At 32.2% G+C, this 21,486-nt stretch overlaps 2 protein-coding genes across 2 annotated transcripts in view; one reads left to right on the top strand and one right to left on the bottom strand.

Annotated features, from left to right (window-relative positions):
- Nucleotides 1–12,665, top strand: part of LOC124368684 (hydroxysteroid dehydrogenase-like protein 1) — a 57,037-nt gene extending 44,372 nt beyond the window's left edge. The window contains exons 3-6 of the mRNA XM_046825970.1: nt 1,869–1,979; nt 8,217–8,437; nt 10,251–10,478; nt 12,439–12,665. Of these exons, the coding sequence (XP_046681926.1) occupies nt 1,869–1,979; nt 8,217–8,437; nt 10,251–10,478; nt 12,439–12,555 (677 nt within the window). The 3' untranslated portion in view covers nt 12,556–12,665. The remainder of the gene's footprint in view (nt 1–1,868; nt 1,980–8,216; nt 8,438–10,250; nt 10,479–12,438) is intronic.
- Nucleotides 12,666–14,420: 1,755 nt separating this feature from the next.
- LOC124368683 (host cell factor 2) overlaps nt 14,421–21,486 on the bottom strand; it is a 117,103-nt gene continuing 110,037 nt past the window's right edge. The window contains exons 19-20 of the mRNA XM_046825969.1: nt 21,273–21,462; nt 14,421–16,608 (exon numbers count right to left, since the gene is read on the bottom strand). Coding sequence (XP_046681925.1) covers nt 16,508–16,608; nt 21,273–21,462 — 291 coding nt within the window. The 3' untranslated portion in view covers nt 14,421–16,507. The remainder of the gene's footprint in view (nt 16,609–21,272; nt 21,463–21,486) is intronic.

Below are 21,486 nucleotides of genomic sequence, written 5' to 3'. Positions count from 1 at the left end.
ACACTGCTCATTAGTAGCTACCTCCACACATAGCTACATCAATAAACATGTGCTACTCTTGTGTTTGTTACTTTGATTTTACTTAAAGCACACTGCTCATTAGTAGCTACCTCCACACATAGCTACATCAATGAACATGTGCTACTCTTGTGTTTGTTACTTTGATTTTACTTAAAGCACACTGCTCATTAGTAGCTACCTCCACACATAGCTACATCAATAAACATGTGCTACTCTTGTGTTTGTTACTTTGATTTTATTTAAAGCACACTGCTCATTAGTAGCTACCTCCACACATAGCTACATCAATAAACATGTGCTACTCTTGTGTTTGTTACTTTGATTTTACTTAAAGCACACTGCTCATTAGTAGCTACCTCCACACATAGCTACATCAATGAACATGTGCTACTCTTGTGTTTGTTACTTTGATTTTACTTAAAGCACACTGCTCATTAGTAGCTACCTCCACCCCTGCACATTTTTTTTTTAATTTAGGAGGATATCAAGAATATTGTAAATCTGGCATAACTGAATGTTTTATTTTGATTACATGAATGATTAAATTCAGCTTCTTTACTTCAAAATGTCTGGAGTGAGCTATCGCAATTTGTTATTTTTATTCCCGCAATAATTTAATATTAACATCCACATTTTCTTTCTTAATGACTTTCTACTAAACTCATTGGAAATTGAACATTTTCTGTCAATTCTTTGTAAGAGTGGTATTAAAATAGCTTTGATACTATAGTAATACTATTTGACCCTTCTGTTGATATGTAGAGATTTAATTTTCAAATATCAATAACACACTTGTTATATTTAATACAAAATATTAATTCAATATTATATTATTCAATCTATTTACTCCTGATGAAGAGGGCAGATTTCAATCCTCGAAACATGGTGCTATACACTTTGTAACATATAACAATGGCAAATGTCCAAAATCCTATTACCCTTTGGAATCTTCCATCGCCAATAGCAAACTTGAAACAAAGGACTATGACTATGACTATGAGACAACTTAATCTTTGACTTCAGGAATCAGACAACCCTGCAATCAAAAACTAGTCAACACTACGACTACATTCTTGACAGAGCCAGGCAACCCAATGACTTATATAGTCTCTACATACAAACTGTTAAAGCTGCAAAACAATCTGACACCACTAAAAGAACACACAAAGTATTTAGTAATAAGAAACCAACATTACAGACAAAAATAATGCCAAAAGGAGGAATCTTTTAAAGAATTCTTCTCAATACATATTAATTTCAGAATATTAAATAAAAGAAATATGGTTAATAGGCAAATTAGGACCGAAGGAAAGTTGTAGAGACAATTTTGAAAGAATTGAAATACTGAGTCCATTCTCTATGTATTCCTGAAACATTATTGTATTGTCTATTAAAAGACCTTCCCCGAAACGGACATAATACAAGACATGTACTCCCCTCTACCACCTCACAGAACTTGAAAAAAAGCAAACCTATTTTGGGAAGAAACTCTTTAATGCTCCGCTAGAAGAAATCAAGAAATAGTAACAAGAAGCAATAAAGAACTGGCTCCTGCAGAGAACCATCCACATAATAGAAGTTTTTTTACATATAGAGACAACTTAGTAAAGACCAACATCACCTTGTATAATTATGTACAGTTTCATTAACACACTTGTAATCTTAAAGATTATCAATGAAACACCTCTAACTTCTAAGTTAAGCCATATAAAATCTAGAGGTGAAATTCTTGTCAATAAAGTAAAAGCCAAATGAAATAATTAGCAGTATCATTTTTCTTAGGAGATACACAATTAAAATATAATTCATTTCTTCCAGCATGTCTCATAAGTTGTTGTTTGTTTCAGAGAGTCTGTACGGAGTGAAAACTAAAACTATAGCGATAGACTACAGTAAAGGCCAGTTCGTTTTTGACACTATTGATAAGGAGCTAAAAGATATTCCTGTCGGCATATTAGGTGAGTAGATTATTATATAGATTAGCTGTAGATGACTATTATTATATAAACACAGTTTTTAAGCTTGATTTATCAGCATAGTCTGCACATTGAAAAAATGGTAGATGTGCTCAAAAACAGACTACAGGTATAGAACCAGCTAAGGTCAAACAGGTAACTGCAGAGAAACATCTGGAGAAATGTCATTAATTTGGATTTTTGTTGTGGCAGTTAATAATTTGAATCAACACAGACTTAGATCTGTATAATTAGGTGCTTTGTAATCAAGATTAAAATATTATATTAATCTTATCATTTCAATCAGTAAAGTTGCTTGGCCTTTACATTGATTCAAAATTAAATTAGTCTCATCACATTAGGAACCTGTTCTGTAGCATTTCTAGGGCTTACCTGATTTGGAAATTGAGTGACGTTGTTATTGTAGAGTATTGAAGAATAAGATATTTTTGGTTTGTTTCATTCCTGTATTTTTAATGGTATGATTCTCCGGATTATGCAACATACATGAGAGATATTTTGATGGATCAAGAGAAGGTCTTAAGAACCATTTGAAAAGCAGGTCCTATTGATCGCTGACAACTGATTTTTGTTCTGACTGATGTGTTAAAGATGTTGACTGTTATCAATCTTTATATTTTTCATGTATTAGTATTATACACAAAATCTAATCTACACTTATTCATCACCAGACAAGACATACATATACATAATACAAGAAATAATTTAAGCTCAATATTCCTCCGCATAGATGAACTAAAATTGGTTTGTCTCTTAAGTCAAACTGTGAAAACTTAGTTAATAGGTTAGATAACTCTGCTAAAGCAGTATCTCTTACTGTGTTTAAAGTGTGCTGTTGAACTGGCTGTCGAGTAACCCATTTTATACAGTAGCTTAATTTCTCAACTGTGAAGTAGATTTACTGTTATGAGTTGATTCTACATTGGCTTGTCCTATGCAGAGCTCTTATGTGATTATTGCATGATTGTACTTTCATATTTTTTAACTTTAAATTATGAAAATGTATTGCATTAATGTGCTTAAATATTTTAATTTATAATAATGCCTATAGAATATGCGTAAATGTGGTCAACAGCAATAAAATGATTTGATTTGTGTAGCAAACCAGATGCTTTAAGATCTTATACTAACTAACAAATCAAGATAGAATCAACATTCAGCTTTTTTAAGTACAACTGTAATAATCCTCTGGGCCACACTATTTAAAATATTTTTAGGAATTGGAGTGAGGGAGAGAATCACTAAGGGTTTTCTTATCTATACCATAGATTAATGTGGGATTAGGTTCTTTGCAAGGTCAGCTGGTGTGAAAGAAACGGGTTAATCTACTTCATTTACCACCCAACAAAGCAGCTATGTTGTGATGATTTCTTATTTCTGTTGAATTTGGGGCCAATATGCATTACTTACAGTACAGGTTGTCCCAGAACTACAGAAGGAATAAAGTATGTTGTAAACCATATGTCTACCAATCCTTGATACTGTCTACACCGGTTCATGTTATCCTACTTCAATTAATATTCTATAATGAATGAGTTGAAATAGTATGATTATTACGCAAGGCCTTAGTAACAGACTATGCTAGACAGAGGATGAGGGATGTACCATCATGAAACTTCATCTTACCTATGCAGTCAACTTATCTATCTTTACAAATCTCAACTCTGTAGCTGAATTCATCCTTAAGATATCGCGTAGACAGTCAGACAATGACAATAATGATTTATTCCTTCAAATAAATACAAAAACATCACAAAAACAAAATCACAAGTAGTGTGATTAGGTTTAACAAAATAAAATAAACTTGATACAGTACTTTTTGAGTTCAGTTACTTACATGCTGGCCACTCTCCAAGGTACCTGAAACTACATATGAACTAAAAATAAGAATACAAAAAAATATTACTAATATAAAGATAATTCTAACTAATTTTTCCATATAATGTCAGGATAAAAATTATCCAATATTAGCAGCAGAAACAACATAACAATTAATATCCTCCGTATACAATTTGAATTAAAACATAGTACGTAAAAACAAATCAACATTATAAACATATAAATAACTTCTGTCATTTACAGAAAGATCAATGCTCTATTTAAGCACATTCATTATTATACAATGAATATAGATGCATTCAATAACACACACAGAGTACATTATACATATATACAACAACCATTTATATACAATTGCTATATGAAACCAAATTAATTGTTATATAAAATAAACAGTAACTTTTAAATTTAGCTAATGATTATATTAAAAAATCTTACATAATTTATCTCAATTAACCAGCCAAATAAGCTATTGCTGAAAAGGTTTGATTTATCTATTGTTCTAGAATTAATAGGTAATTTATTTAAAAAATTTGGACCTAAGTACTGAAAGCAGACTCTAAATATTTCCTTTTTTACTTTTAGTACTCAAAAAATTCATCTATTTACCTTGTTCCATATACAAGGTATGTTGTACCTTCATTTCCACTTCTTCTATAAAATAGTTTCAGTACTTTGTACACATATAAATGTTGGAGAGGTAGAGCTCTAATTTGTTGGAATAGGGGGAACGAGCTATCTCTGAGTTTTTTCTTACCATTATCCATACTATATGATTTTGTGAAACTCTTAAGATAGAAACAACTGTAAGATAGAAACAAGCAGATAGAAGAGATGTTTGGGAAGTCCTCTGAGAGATAGGCTTCACTAATGCTAAGGCAATACTTTAAAAAGATTACCAGAGCAAAAAGCACTTCGTATTTTACTCTACAAGTAAGTAGCAAATTTTTCCTTTTCCGAGTTATTAAAAAAAAATTGCAATTGCTTGAGCGGTCTTGGCCAACATCAGTAAAGTCCTTGATCAAAAAGTTTGAATGGATTCTAAAAATTGATAGAGTACTAAACACAAGAATTTTTTAAGAGTGTATATTGATGCTCATCTTACAGCCACTGGTTAATTCTACTTAATTGCTTTAATCATGCTAATGCAAGCCAGTTCAAATTGTTGAGTCCTTTAAACTATTTTTCTGGCAATAAACCCATTTAAAAATAATTTTTATGCAAGATGTTAAAGATGCAAGATTTTTTAAGATTTGAAATAATTATCTAAAAAGATTAGACCTCTTATCTTTTCCATATCTCAAATTGAGATAAGATATCTTATATACAAAGTATTTATATAAGAACTCATTGGTTTCAAAAAAACCATAACAAAATAGAAAAATCAATGAAAAGTATGTGGCTTTCATTATTGTATTATAACATTTTTCATTATTAATGTTCAATCTGAGTTGTTATCCCTGACTACTTGGGATAAGGAGGAAGGCCGGTGCAGAACTGATAGTCATGTCTACGATGCAGCAGAACATTCAGAGCATGATTTAGTTTGTCCACAAGTTTGGTAATTACGGTTTAGAGTACGCAAATTTTAAATAGACTAAGAATGAAATAACATAGATCACAAACTTAAAAATGTAAATCTTTAAAACTAGTGTGTGATAAAATAAAAATGCATAATCGGCTACCTTTTTAAAAAAAAAAACTTCATGGGGAGGATCCCAGAACCTCACAAAGAATAAGCGTTCCAGTAGTGCCAAAATTACTATATGAAGTATATTCTATCTATGAATGTTTGAAAATGGTTCATGGCTAGCACCAATGTGCTCATGTAAAGCCAAACAATAGTGTATGGGCACCGGTATGTGTTAAACAACATTTAGCCAACACCTAGTTTTTCTCCGTATATGTTTGCACCACCACAGTTACAAAGGAATCATGTTTTCTTTGAAGTACTCATAACTATCATCATAGCCATATTCTCTGAAGATCTCAATAAGGGGGTTCGGCTCAAATTTAGCAAAAAAATTAAATTTTTTTTTATTTGTGAATTGTTTTTTACAACTCTTTACCTTTAATTTAACACAAATTTTATTTAAATAAGATGAGTATTAGTGGTTTTATTGATATTTTAGTTTGTGAAAGCACGTGCATTTTTTACTGGTACCGTTGGTTAGCAACCTTGATTGTGCTCTTGAACACACTTTATATAATACACACCTACTATTTTAGGTTATATTGTTTGTTGTAACCTTCCTCCTACAGTTATGGCAGAGATAAAGCCCATTTTTAGAGATTTATCTCAAGAACATTTGTTGCGGAAATGCCTCCATGGTGGAACACAAAATCCTTGCGAGAGCCTGAACAGCATAATTTTGAACCGGTTACCGAAATCGACCTTTGTGATGAAGAATACACTTGACTTGGGAATTTATGAAGCCATTGCTACCTTCAATGATGGCAATATCACAAAGTGTAAAATCCTGAGTAAATTTGGTATTTCCCCTGGCCCAATGTGCATAAACACAATAAAGAACTTTGACTTGACCCGGATTAAAAACGCTGAGAAAGATATGTTTGAAATCGAGAAAAAGTGCCGGAAACAGCGAGAGATTGCTAAGAAAAGACTAAGAGGACATGTATGAAGAGCAGGAAGATCCAGAAAACCCTTCATATGGGCCAGGCATGCACTAAGGTAGGATTACTTATGTCACTGTGGTTAAATGATGTTTACTAGCGATTTTCCAAAAAAACAGATTTTTTATACTTAGGAACAATTTTCTCCTGGACTACTTGAGTTATTGCATTGATTTTGGTTTTGTTTTGTTATTTACACTACAATGAACAATATGAATGATGGGATATTCATTATTTATACTAGAATATATTTTTTTATTAAAAATAAATTTTAATTTTGAATGTTTTTTCAACATTTTTTTGTTTTAAATTAAAAATGTGTTATTTTCATTTAATTCAAAAACCCATCACTTAAATGTTAGGTATAAGGATAAGTATCAAAATAAAAAAAAAATTAGCTTATTACTTCTAATGGTTTTGGAGTTGTGTGTTCCTAAGTTTGTGCTTTTTAACATGGAAAGGATAGGACGAGCCGAACCCCCATAAGCTGTCTATGATAACCGAAATGTTTACTCAGTAGACTTTGAACCAAAAGCAGCTCATGCATCAATGAGGACTATAATATTACTGACTAACAATTCTTTTCATTTCACCAAACACTTCCTCAATAACTCCAGTTGCAATATATCTCTCTTGTTCATATTCCAACTGCAATATCAATGCCATAATGTTTCCCAGTTCTAAGAAATCGAAGTGATCTGAGTAAGGTTTCTTATTCTCATCTAATAATAACCCATTCTGGACACAGTTTTTTTCTGCTTCAAGATGTTGTTATGTTCATTCATACACTTGCTGACTTTCTCAATAAACTTGGAGTTGGATGTTTCAACACTTTTGTAACTAGAAGATGTTTTGAGGTCAATATAGTCGACCACATATTCATGATTATGTTCCCTGCAACGGGGATTCTGTAATTCCACTTCTAAATAATGATATTTATGTGTTAAACTTTTTCTTGTTAGATTTCATATTTCATAAACCAGTCTGATACTTTGTTTACACAAACAAATATCAACTACATAAAGTTAACAAAAGAATCACAAAACAATCATGAAGTACTAAATTTGTTGTAAGCACACAAAAATGACAAAACGTCAAAAACAATGGTTGGACAAATTGGAAATGCTTGTTAACAGGACAAGCTAAAAAGACACTTGAAGGCAAATAGATCAATCTCTCCTTTTTTTTAAAAAAAGTTTTGGCAGGAGAATTGCAACATAAGTAGACGGCAGACTCCTCTTTGCATAAATTAGTCATTCTGCAGAATTTCAGCTCAATACAATACACATGCTACTGTGATGGATAATGGCTTTATAATGTAAATATTTTTAAATGATTTAATCATTAACATTTAATGCGATATTCAATTACTGTGCAAAAATACAAATTGGATAAAATTAAAATTATGCTGAGCAAATAATAATGCAGATTTTTATGAGAAGAGTATACAGTTATTCTATTTTTATGAAACAACTTACAAGACTTAACTTCTAAAAAATATGATTACTTCTCCCAAAAATTCAGAGTTCCAGCACCATAATACCCTTGCTCTAGACACAGAAGTCTAGGTCTTGTTTATGGAGCACCACAGCATGATAGACACAATTGAACGCTCTCATCCGAGATAAAAATAAAAGAAAACAGTCGAGTACATGACTGTACAACTTTTAGTTAACAATAAAGCTTTTTGTTTGTTTCAACCGCTACCTAATCACGATATCGTTATGATGATCTAATGTGTTTTAGTGAACAACGTGGGGAAGCAGTATTCTTACCCCATGTATCTAACGGAAGTTCCTGAGCAGGAGCTGTGGGACATCGTCAACATCAACATTGGAGCTGCAACATTGATGACGAGACTGCTTCTACCCCAAATGAAGCAGAGGGGCCGAGGAGCAATCGTGAATGTGTCATCCAGTTCTGAATTACAACCGTTACCTCTTATGACTGTCTATGCAGCTTCTAAGGTCAGTCATGTGGTCAGCTGTGTGTAGATAACAGCTTTATTGAGTTGTTATCTATTGAGTCTCTCCGTAACATATATTGTCAATGATTTTAAGGAACACAACAAGGGGATGAGTTGGTACATATGAGTATTTTTTTAGGTACATCTAGAACCAATAAAGTTGGTTCAATGGTTAAAGTAATTTTTTGTCTCAGGGCAAAATAAAGCGAATTTGATGAGTAATATTTAATTATCAAACATTCTTTAGTGTGTGTTGGCGTTAGTAGGACATACTGTGCATACCACTAAGATGGTAGATGCATAAGTAAGTTCTTTTATTTGTTGTTTGTACTTGGTATTTACAAAGCAGCAGTTTAAAATCATAATATAAACTTTATGACAATTATTAACAATCTGGACAAGTTAGGTAAAATGCGGAACCAAAATCTTTGTTTTCATTCAAGGTCACAAGCTCAGACCAGCCTATTTTTATGGACGGATACTATGGTGGGAAATAAATCTAATTTGTACTATAAAAAATACTGTTTTCTCAAAGTTTTAGATTAGCACAGTGGCAAAATTACAATTCACATGACAGAAACTGAGGAACCTTGAATTTAATAAAACTATTAAAGCACATACATAAGTCACAGCCTAATAATTTAATAATAATTTGTTATTCATTACAATTCAGGTATATCGACTTTCTTACTCCTTTATACTCTCATACAATAATCATCAAGCATATAATTACTACTCAGTTATTTATCACACTTTGATCCTACGTAATTACCCATTTTCTTACAATTACATGATAAAATACCAAATTCTTATAAATCAATAAGTTTTTACATTCTAACCAATATATTGTTATTCACCATTCTCACTATTCATTCAACAAATTTTAGCCATTCAGTCGAACACTACACCAGGGTTGCTACAGGAGTCCAATAATGAAATTCCCTGACTTTTCCCTGATTTCCAGACCAAATTTTTCATTTTTCCCTGACTTTTTTCGACGCAATCCCCAGGGTTTTTGGCAATTAATGGGTGAGCCAGCCGAGCCACCTCGGCTGCCTGCTTCATGCGCCGCGTCGTCTGCAGGCTTGGACTCGGCGCTGCGGCAGTAAGTTTATTTGTGTAAAGGGATTTTATATTTTTCCCTGACCAACGTCGAAATTCCCTGACTTTTCCCTGACTTCAGACCGGATTCCCTGACTTTTCCCTGATTTCCAGTCCTGTTTTTTTTCCCCTGACTTTTCCCTGACTTCCCTGATTTCCCTGACCTGTAGCATCCCTGTACACCCTCACCATTCAATCACAACAGCTTTCTTCCGATTCAGTAATTCTTTGCATTCATATCAATCAATCATTCACCACATTTCCATAAGTTATTCATATCACACTCACCAGTCATCCACTCCTACTTTCTCACCATTCTATAGCTTCACCAATTAATCATATCCATTTTCCTACCATTCAGTAATTCATCAGTCAATCATTTACTTTCATATAAGTACTTATTTGACAGGCTTTCATGATATATTAAGTAATTACTAAATTTGTTATTTACATATTGTATTAACTTGTAAAACTTTATTGAAATACGTACTTGAGATTCTAAAGCGCTGCAAATGGAGCACACATATTCTATAGAATCACAATCCAGTATCATTCTCTTCTGTTTATCAACATCAAAAGAAAGGGTTGATTCTATACAAATATTGTATGGGTGTGACAGAGTCAGATTTCAGACACTGTACTTAGTGGAAGGTGAAATGGATAAAAAACTCAATATTCACAAGAGAAACTAATTCAAGGAAACTTACTGCTAGGTGTACTTGAAGAGTTTCTCTGAAGCACTGCGAGTAGAGTACCAAGGCTCTGGAATCACAATCCAACATCTCTCTCCTCTGTTTATCAACACCAAGATGAATGCCTTCAGCTACAGGCTGCAGACCAGTAGCATCTTTGTACCAGATGCCGAGACTTATGCTCAGAATGCTATAAACACCTTGGGCATTGTCAACCACTCTACAGGCTACTGGGCTCATGGTATACAGGTATGTTCAATGCCGTCTTCTTTTTTTTAGCCTGCAGCTTATTCCTTCATACCCATTTTTATTTAGATATAGTTTAATGTTCTTTAATTTTTAAATTATCGTGACAATCCTAGTAAAAATTCCTTTAAAATACAGATTTGGAAAAACTTCATATTTAAAAACAGGCTTATTTTAATAAATGTCCATTCAGCACACGATTTGTATCAAATTTACGGATCTTAAAATAATAGTACATACATCTTAACTTTTGTGGCCATTTGTTAACCTCCTCATGTTTCAACGTAAGGAAGATAAATACAGAAAACTTTACCTAGTCATACGTAGCTCAGAGGCCACAACACTAAGTGGTGTATAAGCAAGAATAACAAAAACTATAAATACTTTTGTAATGAATTAACTATACAGAAAGAATAACTTACAATAAGAATCAATTGAACCAATAAAATGTCAATAGCAAAACACTTAAATCAACGCTTTCAGTGGTCTTCCCTGACATAGTCAGTTGATCCAAGGGTTCAATGTAAATCAAATGGCAAAAGCCTCGACCAATAACAGTAAGGCAGTCAAGTAGTAACATTTTGAAAAGGGGGTTTTTGGACAGAGCCCTGACTACAGCGCTACCACCATATTTAAGTGTTGAACGCAACTATGTGAGCAATTAAGTATGTGCAACGCACACAGTTGTTGGCAACACTGTGGCAGCGATCTATGGTACTATTTCTACACTTCTGCTACAAGTAGTAATTAATCAAGGTAGAGCAATGTACGTTTATTTAGCTACACCGGTTTTAGAGTGCAAATACAACTACTAATGCATTCCAAATAATAATGTGATGGAACATATCTGCAAAATAACTTATTGCTTCATACAATATTTCAAACCTGTTACTATGAAATATTCATTTGAATTAAATAGTAAATATTAGTTTTGCAATAGACTTAGGTTCCTCAAGAAATGCGGCTTGATTCAAAGTAATAAACTTAAATAGACTAGGTTTTATTAGACTACAACTATGAATGAACAAAAATATCATGTTTACACATAAAAATTTATGTAGTGAAATCATTTTAAATGTAATTTCGGTTGATGCCTAAATACTCCAACTACCTTTAATCACTAATTTTAAAAAACTCCACCCAACAGTGTAATCCCTACGTCGGTAACCCCTCCAACACTCACAACTGCCACTGAGTTGAATACATACTCTCACAAATTAGTGTTTGATGATACTTTTCCATAATAACTGAATGATTCCCAAGAAAATAGTTTCGCAAAAATGCTGCAAGTTGTCAGAGTAAGTTATTTTCACCATCTACTACAGTCTGCTAAATGCAAATCTAATGTCTAAGAATTATCATTTGATAACCACAGTAAGTAAACCATTAACTGATGTGTGTTTTATACTCTAGCTCCGCCTTTCCTATTCACTTGTGTTTGTACAGTTCTGTTATTTTATAATGAGTTTGGTATCTTTTAGAATTTTGCTCATTCCTGTAAATTATCACGGCTTATTATCAGATGACTCCGACCTTGACAATTTCATTTTTGAGTACAAAATTGTATACATTTTTTGTGCTAGGACATTGCTGCACAATAATTGGGCTTTCTGAGTGTTAAAATATTTTTTAGTTCTACTTTAAATAATCATTAATATGTAAGCCTCAAACAAGGGTCGAGGAAAAGCGGCTCATTTTAACCCGGTCCATGTGACAAAATGAAGCAGATAAAGAGGGGGTTACTGCCCAGCAATTTGTATAGATCCCAAATAAGAGCAATAATAAACAGTTTTACAAATTATTATCAAAATGAAATATTTTTATCGCAACATAACTCTTGACAATAAAGAGTTATTACTATTTTTTAAATTACTGGTTATATTATATGTAATTTGCTTTCATACATATTAAGTTCTATTGTCTAACACAATATTAGTAACATATATATGTTTTGTTGTTGCAGTATTTCTTCACAATAGTTCCTCCAATGTGGGTTCGCACATACATCGGTAACCACATGAACAAAGTATTCAGAAGAGACTACCTCAGTACGAGAAGTGCCACCCTACCAGTTCTTTGATCCTCATTGTTTTCAGTTATTTCATTTTGTAAGACATAGATTTAAGGATTTTGTTACCTGATATATGTAAATTCATAAATTAAATTGCTAAATGTGTAATATACCTATTATTTGTGATTTATTCTTTTAAGTTCCCCCCAAATGATAACACTGCTCTATTCAGGACAGGACTGGGCTTTATGGGTGAACTGAGAATATAGAAAATGCTTATGGTTTGACTAAGTAAGAGAGACAGCAACACCATTGCGTATCAAGATTATTTTCAGTTGAATACTTTATTGTTCTATGTTTAGCATTTGTTTGAATCCTTGAACTCGAGGGATATAAAAAATGTATGTGATGGAATTAAAGAATGATTTGAAACTTTTTCAGCGGAATCCAAACTGTATTGTAAGAGCAGAATCTGTATCTAAAAGCCAAGAAACTTATGGAAGCTGTTTTTGGGTGTTCAAAAAATAATCTCACTATTTAAACAAAGGGAAACAATTGGAAGATTTCAGCAATTCCTGTATCTCCAGTTCCCAGGTATGGCTCTCTTAGTATCCAACTGTCACCCAATAAAAAAAAGTCAAATAAAATCTGGTTAAAACAAGAATTCAGTTTCAGAAACAAATATATATTTTATGGCTTTGACCGAACTAATTATATTGAAGAGAAGAGATTTTATCCGAAAATACACATGGTTTATATCAAACAATTAAATACTTTGTACTTTTCATAAATGACTTGAGTTTGACAACTATCCTCAGAATGTATAAACAAATAAATGACAATGAGATGGCAATAAATAAAGTAAATGTTGCTTATAGCCAAGTATAGACTCATATTCCATACACACTGGGAAGATTGACCTTGTTGGATCTAATATTTATTGTGAACAGAGTAATAATGAGTTTGATAACTATCCTCAGAATGTATAAACAAATAAATGACAATGAAATGGCAATAAATAAAGTAAATGTTGCTTATAGCCAAGTATAGACTCATATTCCATACACACTGGGAAGATTGACCTTGTTGGATCTAATATTTATTGTGAACAGAGTAATAATGAGTTTGATAACTATCCTCAGAATGTATAAACAAATAAATGACAATGAGATGGCAATAAATAAAGTAAATGTTGCTTATAGCCAAGTATAGACTCATATTCCATACACACTGGGAAGATTGACCTTGTTGGATCTAATATTTATTGTGAACAGAGTAATAATGAGTTTCATTAAAATAATTGCCTTTTTACAAATGTACTAAATCCAGAAATGTTAAAAATCATTGAATCTTGATTGAAAGATCAAACTTTACATGACAAAAACTAAAAAATTAATATGCAGGGTTCATACAGTAATACGAAATTTAATTCGCTTGACATTCCATGATTAAATGTATAACTACTTATTTTGGAACATTTTTAAGGTTATATAAAGAATTTTATTTTTAAAACTACTGTCCTATACATAGCCATCAAACACTCCCAAAAGTTTATTTCGATGTTATAAAGAAATGTACTTTTTCACAGAAAATAATTCAAGAACAATTTAATACAGTTTTGACGCACAAAAAAGCATTTTCTCATCATTCTTGCCTGTGTTTGTAAATTTTTTTTATTGGATCTCAAACTTTATCAGAACTACAATAATCTCATATGTAAAATTTGATTCCTTTATATAATCGTGTGTCGCGAATCCGACTTATACTGTACATGACTACGGAAATAAACCTTGCAACTTTGGCACACACGAAATGTTGATATATTTCCATGTTGCTTGGCCAATAAGTACGGTCTGCCACTACTTAAGGCATTCACTTAGAAGTAATAGATCGTAAATGGAGAGTCAGGTGATGTAATAATACTGAACACATAGTTTTGCTTATTCAATGTTGTTTTACTCAGTGCTGGTCACACAGAGGTTGACAAAGGTAAGAAGATTAAAACATTTTAATATAATCAAATTTGTTAACAACAGTCATGATCATTTATGAACAAAAATAACTTAACATAAATGGCTGTAGAAAAACACTCAAAATGTTTTAAATAATTACAAACAAGATCCAAAAATACAACCAAGTAAATGTATACAAACAATTGATGTGTAAATATAATTTTAAACCTGGGCAGCACTTAAATTGAACACCTTGTATAATTAATTAATCTCTAGTTTAAATTTGTTGTGTGAAAATATTTTGTGATTTTAAAATTTACTATTTTATTGGGTGAACAATTACTACTCAAGTGCCCTAACACTTGTCTCTATATTGGAAGGCTACACTCCAAACCAAACATTTTACACTTAATCTAAAATAAAATTAAATAAACATTTCTCTTTTAAAGCCAATATTCTAGTGAATATACAAAACATGAAAAAAAGTTTTTATAAGTCAATATTTATGTCTAATAAATTTCCAAATATGTACAATATATCAACATATTAACACTGGTGGGTTCCATAGCTTCAGGACCAACCATGACTCGCACTCGTGTACTGCCACCCATTCACCTAACACGCACACAATAACTATTTTATCCTCTAATTAGTGATAATAGTCACTTAACAAACTTAATACTTTCGTCAGATTGCAAGAGGTCTACGATATAATCAATTTTAAGATCGGTATGGTTCGTCCAGGAAGAAAGTTGTGTTCCCCATGTTTTTGTACAAAATTCTTTTTACTGTAGAATTACACTTTTTATCCTAAATCTAATCAAATTAGACTAAAATTAAATATATTTGTAAATTTAGATTTAAATAAACGCTAAACTCGAGTTCCCCTCTACAGTTTCCTGCTTAAAAAGTCAGCGTGGATCGTGTCGACAGAAATACGTTACTGCAGGGTTTCACTGTATGGTACATAAATGTTTTTAATCCACTGAAATTTAATATTATTACTTACAATATTTTACAACATTTAATTTGTTTTTCATGTATGGTACATAAGTGTTTTTAATCCACTGAAATTTTATATTATTGCTTACAATATTTTACAACATTTAATTTGTTTTTACAAGACATTAAATAGTAAAATGTTGCATGCATCTGATGGTATTATCGATTGTAATAACTGTTCAGTAAAGTTCATTTTTAACATACTTTCACGATCAAAAACTTTCAATAAGATATGGGCAAACTGATCTCCATTTTACTCCTTCACTTTCCTCCATTAAAAGAAACTCTGGAAAGAACACTGTGATTCTACAATTACGTAACCTATAACATGCATATCACTGTGTACAGACTATATCATGAAGAATAGTTGTCTTGTGAGATGACAATTAATGATGACTGACGATTTATCTCACTTAATCTTGATTGATTTCATCATTTGATCTTGACATTTGCAATCCGTTGATTTCACATAATCTTTAAACGCTGATTTCACATAATCTTTAAACGTTGATTTCACATAATCTTTAAACGTTGATTTCACATAATCTTTACATGCATAATCAGTTGAACTGATTTAAAATATTTACACTGTAGCAGACTGATCTTGAGCCATCAATAAACATTGTACGGAACCAATGGCCCTTTATATCATAACAGTACCAGACTGAAATTTCAGGACAATACAAACTATTATGATTATTGCTTCTCATCGATCAAAATATAAAACACAGTTTTCTGGCCAAACAATATGATCTAGTGTCACAATCTTGACAATCTGACTAATCAGAGAAAATAAAAAACTAATAAAAATGTGGTAATGTAAAACAAAACAGGTACAGTGAAGTACACAGAAGAGAGATTTTTCATACTCGCTCGAGTATATAAAAAATTATTTTGACACACTTAAATATACATTTCAAATATTGAAAATATCGACAGGTGAACTAAACCAATAAAAGGCTCACTGGCACTGGAGTGTCTCAGACATGGAGCCGAAGTTTCAATACTACTTTCACTGTAAGGATCACTGTGAAGTTTTTAGGTTCACAGTGGCCTTAAATGCGTAATCATTTCATCTCATCTTGTTTAAACCTCTTGGTTGGAGTAAGTGGGGCAAGAGCTTCTCGCTTCACTCCTCCCTTCATTGTACTTGAACTTGCAACCACATCTGAAACAGAAGAAACCCAGATTATACACAATTATAGAATAGAACCGAACAGAATAGAAAAATCGCTTTGTAGCGATGTACTGGTTACATTTGTAACTAACATAAGGTGCTGTGCTACAGTTTATCTAACACTAGATATTTGTTATTCAGGTTAAATTAAATATAAACATGAAATGTAATACAAATTACTATTTATAAATTCAAATTTGTTCATATTACTTTAAGAAATAAATTAACAAAGACTATAAATTAAAAACCACAATACAATTACCAAGCATTCATTACATTCAGATGTACTTGCCTCACAATAATTAATATCGATTTCTTTTCACATCAAGAACATAAAAGCCTTTTACACTTTTAAACCGGTTTCAATATTTCATTTTGTACCCAAATATAGTGAAAACTGTACTGCCAGGAATATTCAGACAGTTGTACACTGTACTATTTTATTTTGCACTAAAGGTATAGCTTAGGCCTACTGTCTGCAAAAAAACCAATGATGATGGAACACTCAATTTACTAACAAACTTTTAACAATGCAACTTAAGCAGTTTCCTGTCAACGTATGATGGTTTGATCTCAAAGAGCGACATGCGATGTGCAAGCAGGTTGAACATTTGTGTTTCAGAAGTTGTTCTTATGAACATAATTTCATTATGAAGATTCCACGTTTACGGAATGGATTACCACTTCCATAACATGAGCACTACAACAGTCAAACTAGGCTCTTAAGAGTCTTGGAGGTCTCCCTGAAGCTATCCAATCTTAGTGGTTCTGCCAGAGTTCTGACTAATGCTGGGGAAATTCATAAATTTTTAATCTTGAATCAGATCCTGAATATTCAAAACTGATTCCAAACTTTCCCAGAGCTTTTTTAACCCACGTATAATTCAAACAAAATCATAACCAGTCCAATTTCTGCCTTTCTTCAATCTCAGAACAAAAAAGAAACACAAAACATAATCCAGGAATGCCACTCTATTCTAAAGAGATTTCTAAAGATCAAGGGAAATTACCGCAAAGGTTACTAGGATGGCACCATCCTACACCAATATCTATATGAGCAAGCTTTTCTGAACAAACAACTTGACCTCCTAACGGGTTGGTTCTGACAAATCCTTTTTATGATATAGACTGCCGGGAAAGATTCTTTAAACAACTTTTTGATAAAACTTCAACAAATTCAGCTCCCTACAGCCTCCACCACAGACGTACTGTTTCTAGATGTCATCATTAAACTGGAAAAACAGACTGGAGTTCATCAATCCAAGAAACCACCTACAATACCTTCACTTTAACAGTTAACACCCTAACAACGCCAAAAGATCCATTCCATTCACCCAAGCAGTAAGAGGACAGTGCATACGCTCTAATGAAAATGAACTGAATAATTTTAATAATATCATCACTGAAGTTTTTGTACAGCGGATTTACCTACGGAACTCAGTCCGGAACCAAATCCACCTTGCCCAATCTAACAACAGATCTCGCTCTAAGATCCAAATCTGATAGGTAAGTTCTTGTCTCTCACAACATTTAACCAAGACCTACAACATCTGAATTTCATATTAAAAGATTACTATAAAATATTACAGACCTCTTCTCACAAAAAACATTTCCTAACATCTGGTCCCACAGTTACTTTCAAACAAGCCCATAATCTGAAAAATCTGGTTGTCAATCCTAAAATCCCTGATCCCCAACAAACCTAATAGTAAATACAATCCCAAAACATCCGTGGTTCATTCTCATGCAATAACCAAAGATTCAAAATATGTTCCATAAACCAAATTACACTAAAAAATAATGAAGGAGACAATATTGTTTTTGAACATTCAAAACTAAAGAAAAGGGAATGTAAGAGTGTGATATAAGGAGACAACACCTGCTCTACAGAAAACCTCATTTACCAACACCAACACTGACCTACCCAATACATACGCCTTACAACAAACAGCCTAAGATAAAAAATGAGTTGTCACAGAGTCTTAGGCTATAAAGATAAACCAGTTCCCCAAAATACTGCAAGCCACATCACAGCCTCAATAACTGTTTTAAATTCACAAAATCATTACCAAAAGACTAATTCCTCACAGTTAAGGAGATGGGAACTAGCATACAAATGAGTAACATAATCAAGAAATCTTCCAAACCTAAACTTGAGATAAGTCACTTCTCTCTAACCCATTCAGCAGGCTAACAATTTCCATAGATATAGAATATAGTACTCAATACAGTATCAACAATTACGCAGTAATAACACATAACCTGAAGTAAGCAGACAACTGGAATGCTCTCCACCGGTTTAGAAGACCTGCTGATTTCCTTACTAATTACGAATAATTTATATAATTACTTATCTTACATAATTTATAAAATCTAACCCAGACCTACAATAATTTAGTCAATATGATACATATAACATATTATACATTTCAGTCTTTAAGATTGTTGAAAAAAATCATAAAACAGTAAAAATATCTGACAATCAAGAACGGTTTCAGCTTGTTACAAAGTCATAACATTGTCTAAGGCTAAAATATTTATGCGTAAATTAATGTAAAACCTGGTAATGCCAATGAAGCTAACCCAGACGCAATCAACACACTCACAATATATATTGTGCAAATTATGCAATGCATAAGGTTTCAAACTCTTATAATATTTCATCCTTTCCCTCAGTCTTTTAACAAACTCCACAACATTATGGACTTCAATAACCATTAGACGCCCTATAATATATAATATCGTATTATTCAAATTTAGTTTAAATAAATAAATGTCACAGCTAATATCTTACGTTTGGCACAACTACAACAGTAAACTTCATAATGCATACAACAACAAATATAACCACGAATGTCCACTAACTGTGAAGAACAAATAAAACAACAATTTACGCTAAAAAAAAGAGACAGAATCAAGTTCTGAATTAGACAGATATTAGCATTGTTTTTTTAGAAGTGTTAAAAGTTCTTGAGAGATTCAATTTCTTTGCAGAAAAATGCTCTGCAAACCAAGAATTTCACCAGACTTTCTCCTGAGAATGATGTATGAACTATCCAGTTGCAGGTAAAGCCTATAAACACAGAACTTACAACACTTTAAATGCGATTGCGATTATTAACACGAAATGTGCTTTACTTTTGAAATAGCAAAGAACAGTTCTTAACCTTTTAAGGTCCATTTGTTTCCCACTGGGTTGACTCACCAGGTCCAATTTATTTCCAGTGATTATGCCTATATTTCAATATTCCATAAATACACTATAAACCAATAAATTGTAATAAACTATTATTTTTTCCAGGAAGAACCTCATTCCATTGTTTTAAAAATATAAGTGATCCTAAATAATATTTGTATTTATCATTTTTTTAAATAAAGTAAACATACATTTTTATTCAGGTTTTAACTACTTTATTTCTTTGAGCCAAAACTGTAAGGGAACCCATCATAAGTATTATTCATGTTCTAAATACCTACAAAATGAAGTTCACGACTTAGGAAACTTATCTGATTCAGTAAAATACCCACATTTTAGCTAATGAAAGTATGTAGTACTAATTATACTGGCAAACTGTATAAGTGGATTAGTTGGTGTGCTCTTTTGAACAAAGTGGGCTACTTGAAACATAGTTAGGCCTACCTAAATTACTTGGGTTCTTTTTTACTTTTAAAGCTGATTACATCAGTACAATAGTAAAAAAACTAAAAAATATATGTCGTTACAATAACAATGACTTTTTGGACTGTACATAGAATTAAAAATTTAAAAACGAAAATTTATTGTCTGGACCTATTTACACAATACACCAATACACACATCATCCTACAATGCTTAGGAGTCCAGGTTTGCGTGGGTCTAGGCCTAACCTTACCTGGTGCTGAAGGTTGTTGTTCAGCCTCGTTGACATCTAAACCATGATCACTTACAAAACCTTTGTCCTCAGAAATAGCAAAATCAGAACAATATCATCATCACCACTATTAAAATCAAACAGTGCATCCTCAATGTCTTCATCGCATAAAACAATTGCATCACCTCAGCTAGTAGACACCATTTCAGTTGAAAATGAAAACTCACTTCACATGTTTCTTGTTGACAACTAAATAATCACAATACATCTGTATCTATTCCTAAACAAACGAATTCAAAACAGCAGCAGACGCTTCAGTGGTTGGTCAGCTGAAAATAAACACTAAGCAGGTTTTCTTATTATAAATAAATAAGATTCAATAAACCCACTTTTTTCTTTTCTTGTATACTACTATATGATTCAATTGGTAAAAATATTCTAACATAAAAATATATGAAGAGTTTTTAATATATTTATTTATATTTGTGTACTAATTATTATGCAGTTCCTTTGTTACAATTTATTCATTGTAATTTATCTGGGTAAAAGTAGTGTAATATGTCATATATTACTTCTCTGTGCACTATCTTGCAATATAGTTTATGCCTAATTTCAAGTGTTTTCAATGTGTATACAAATTTTTTAAATATATTATACTACATTTTTTTATCAAACGTAACCCCAAGGACTCCAAAATAAAATTTAACTTGAGATATAAAAAAGTTGGGGCATATTTTATTGTTTGGGAATATTTTAATTAGTGTTTTAAGGATTAATGCAATATACAGAAAGTATAATACAGACCTTGTAACCACCTGACTTGGGTGGCAGGCCCGTATCCCTTCTCATTACGAGCTGCTATCCTAAATATAATCGCAGGCTTGGTGCTCATGTCGATGTGAGCAGCTGCTAGTGAGGCATTTGGCACAATAGCTTGGTTCAGGGGTCCGCAGTACACTCGCACAAACGCTAACGACGCACTCTTCCCTTCCACCTACGACATATCAGTTATTCACAG

This window comes from Homalodisca vitripennis, chromosome X (assembly GCF_021130785.1).
Source record: "Homalodisca vitripennis isolate AUS2020 chromosome X, UT_GWSS_2.1, whole genome shotgun sequence".
Classification (NCBI taxonomy): domain Eukaryota; kingdom Metazoa; phylum Arthropoda; class Insecta; order Hemiptera; family Cicadellidae; genus Homalodisca; species Homalodisca vitripennis.
This window is presented reverse-complemented; position numbering and strand designations above follow the sequence as displayed.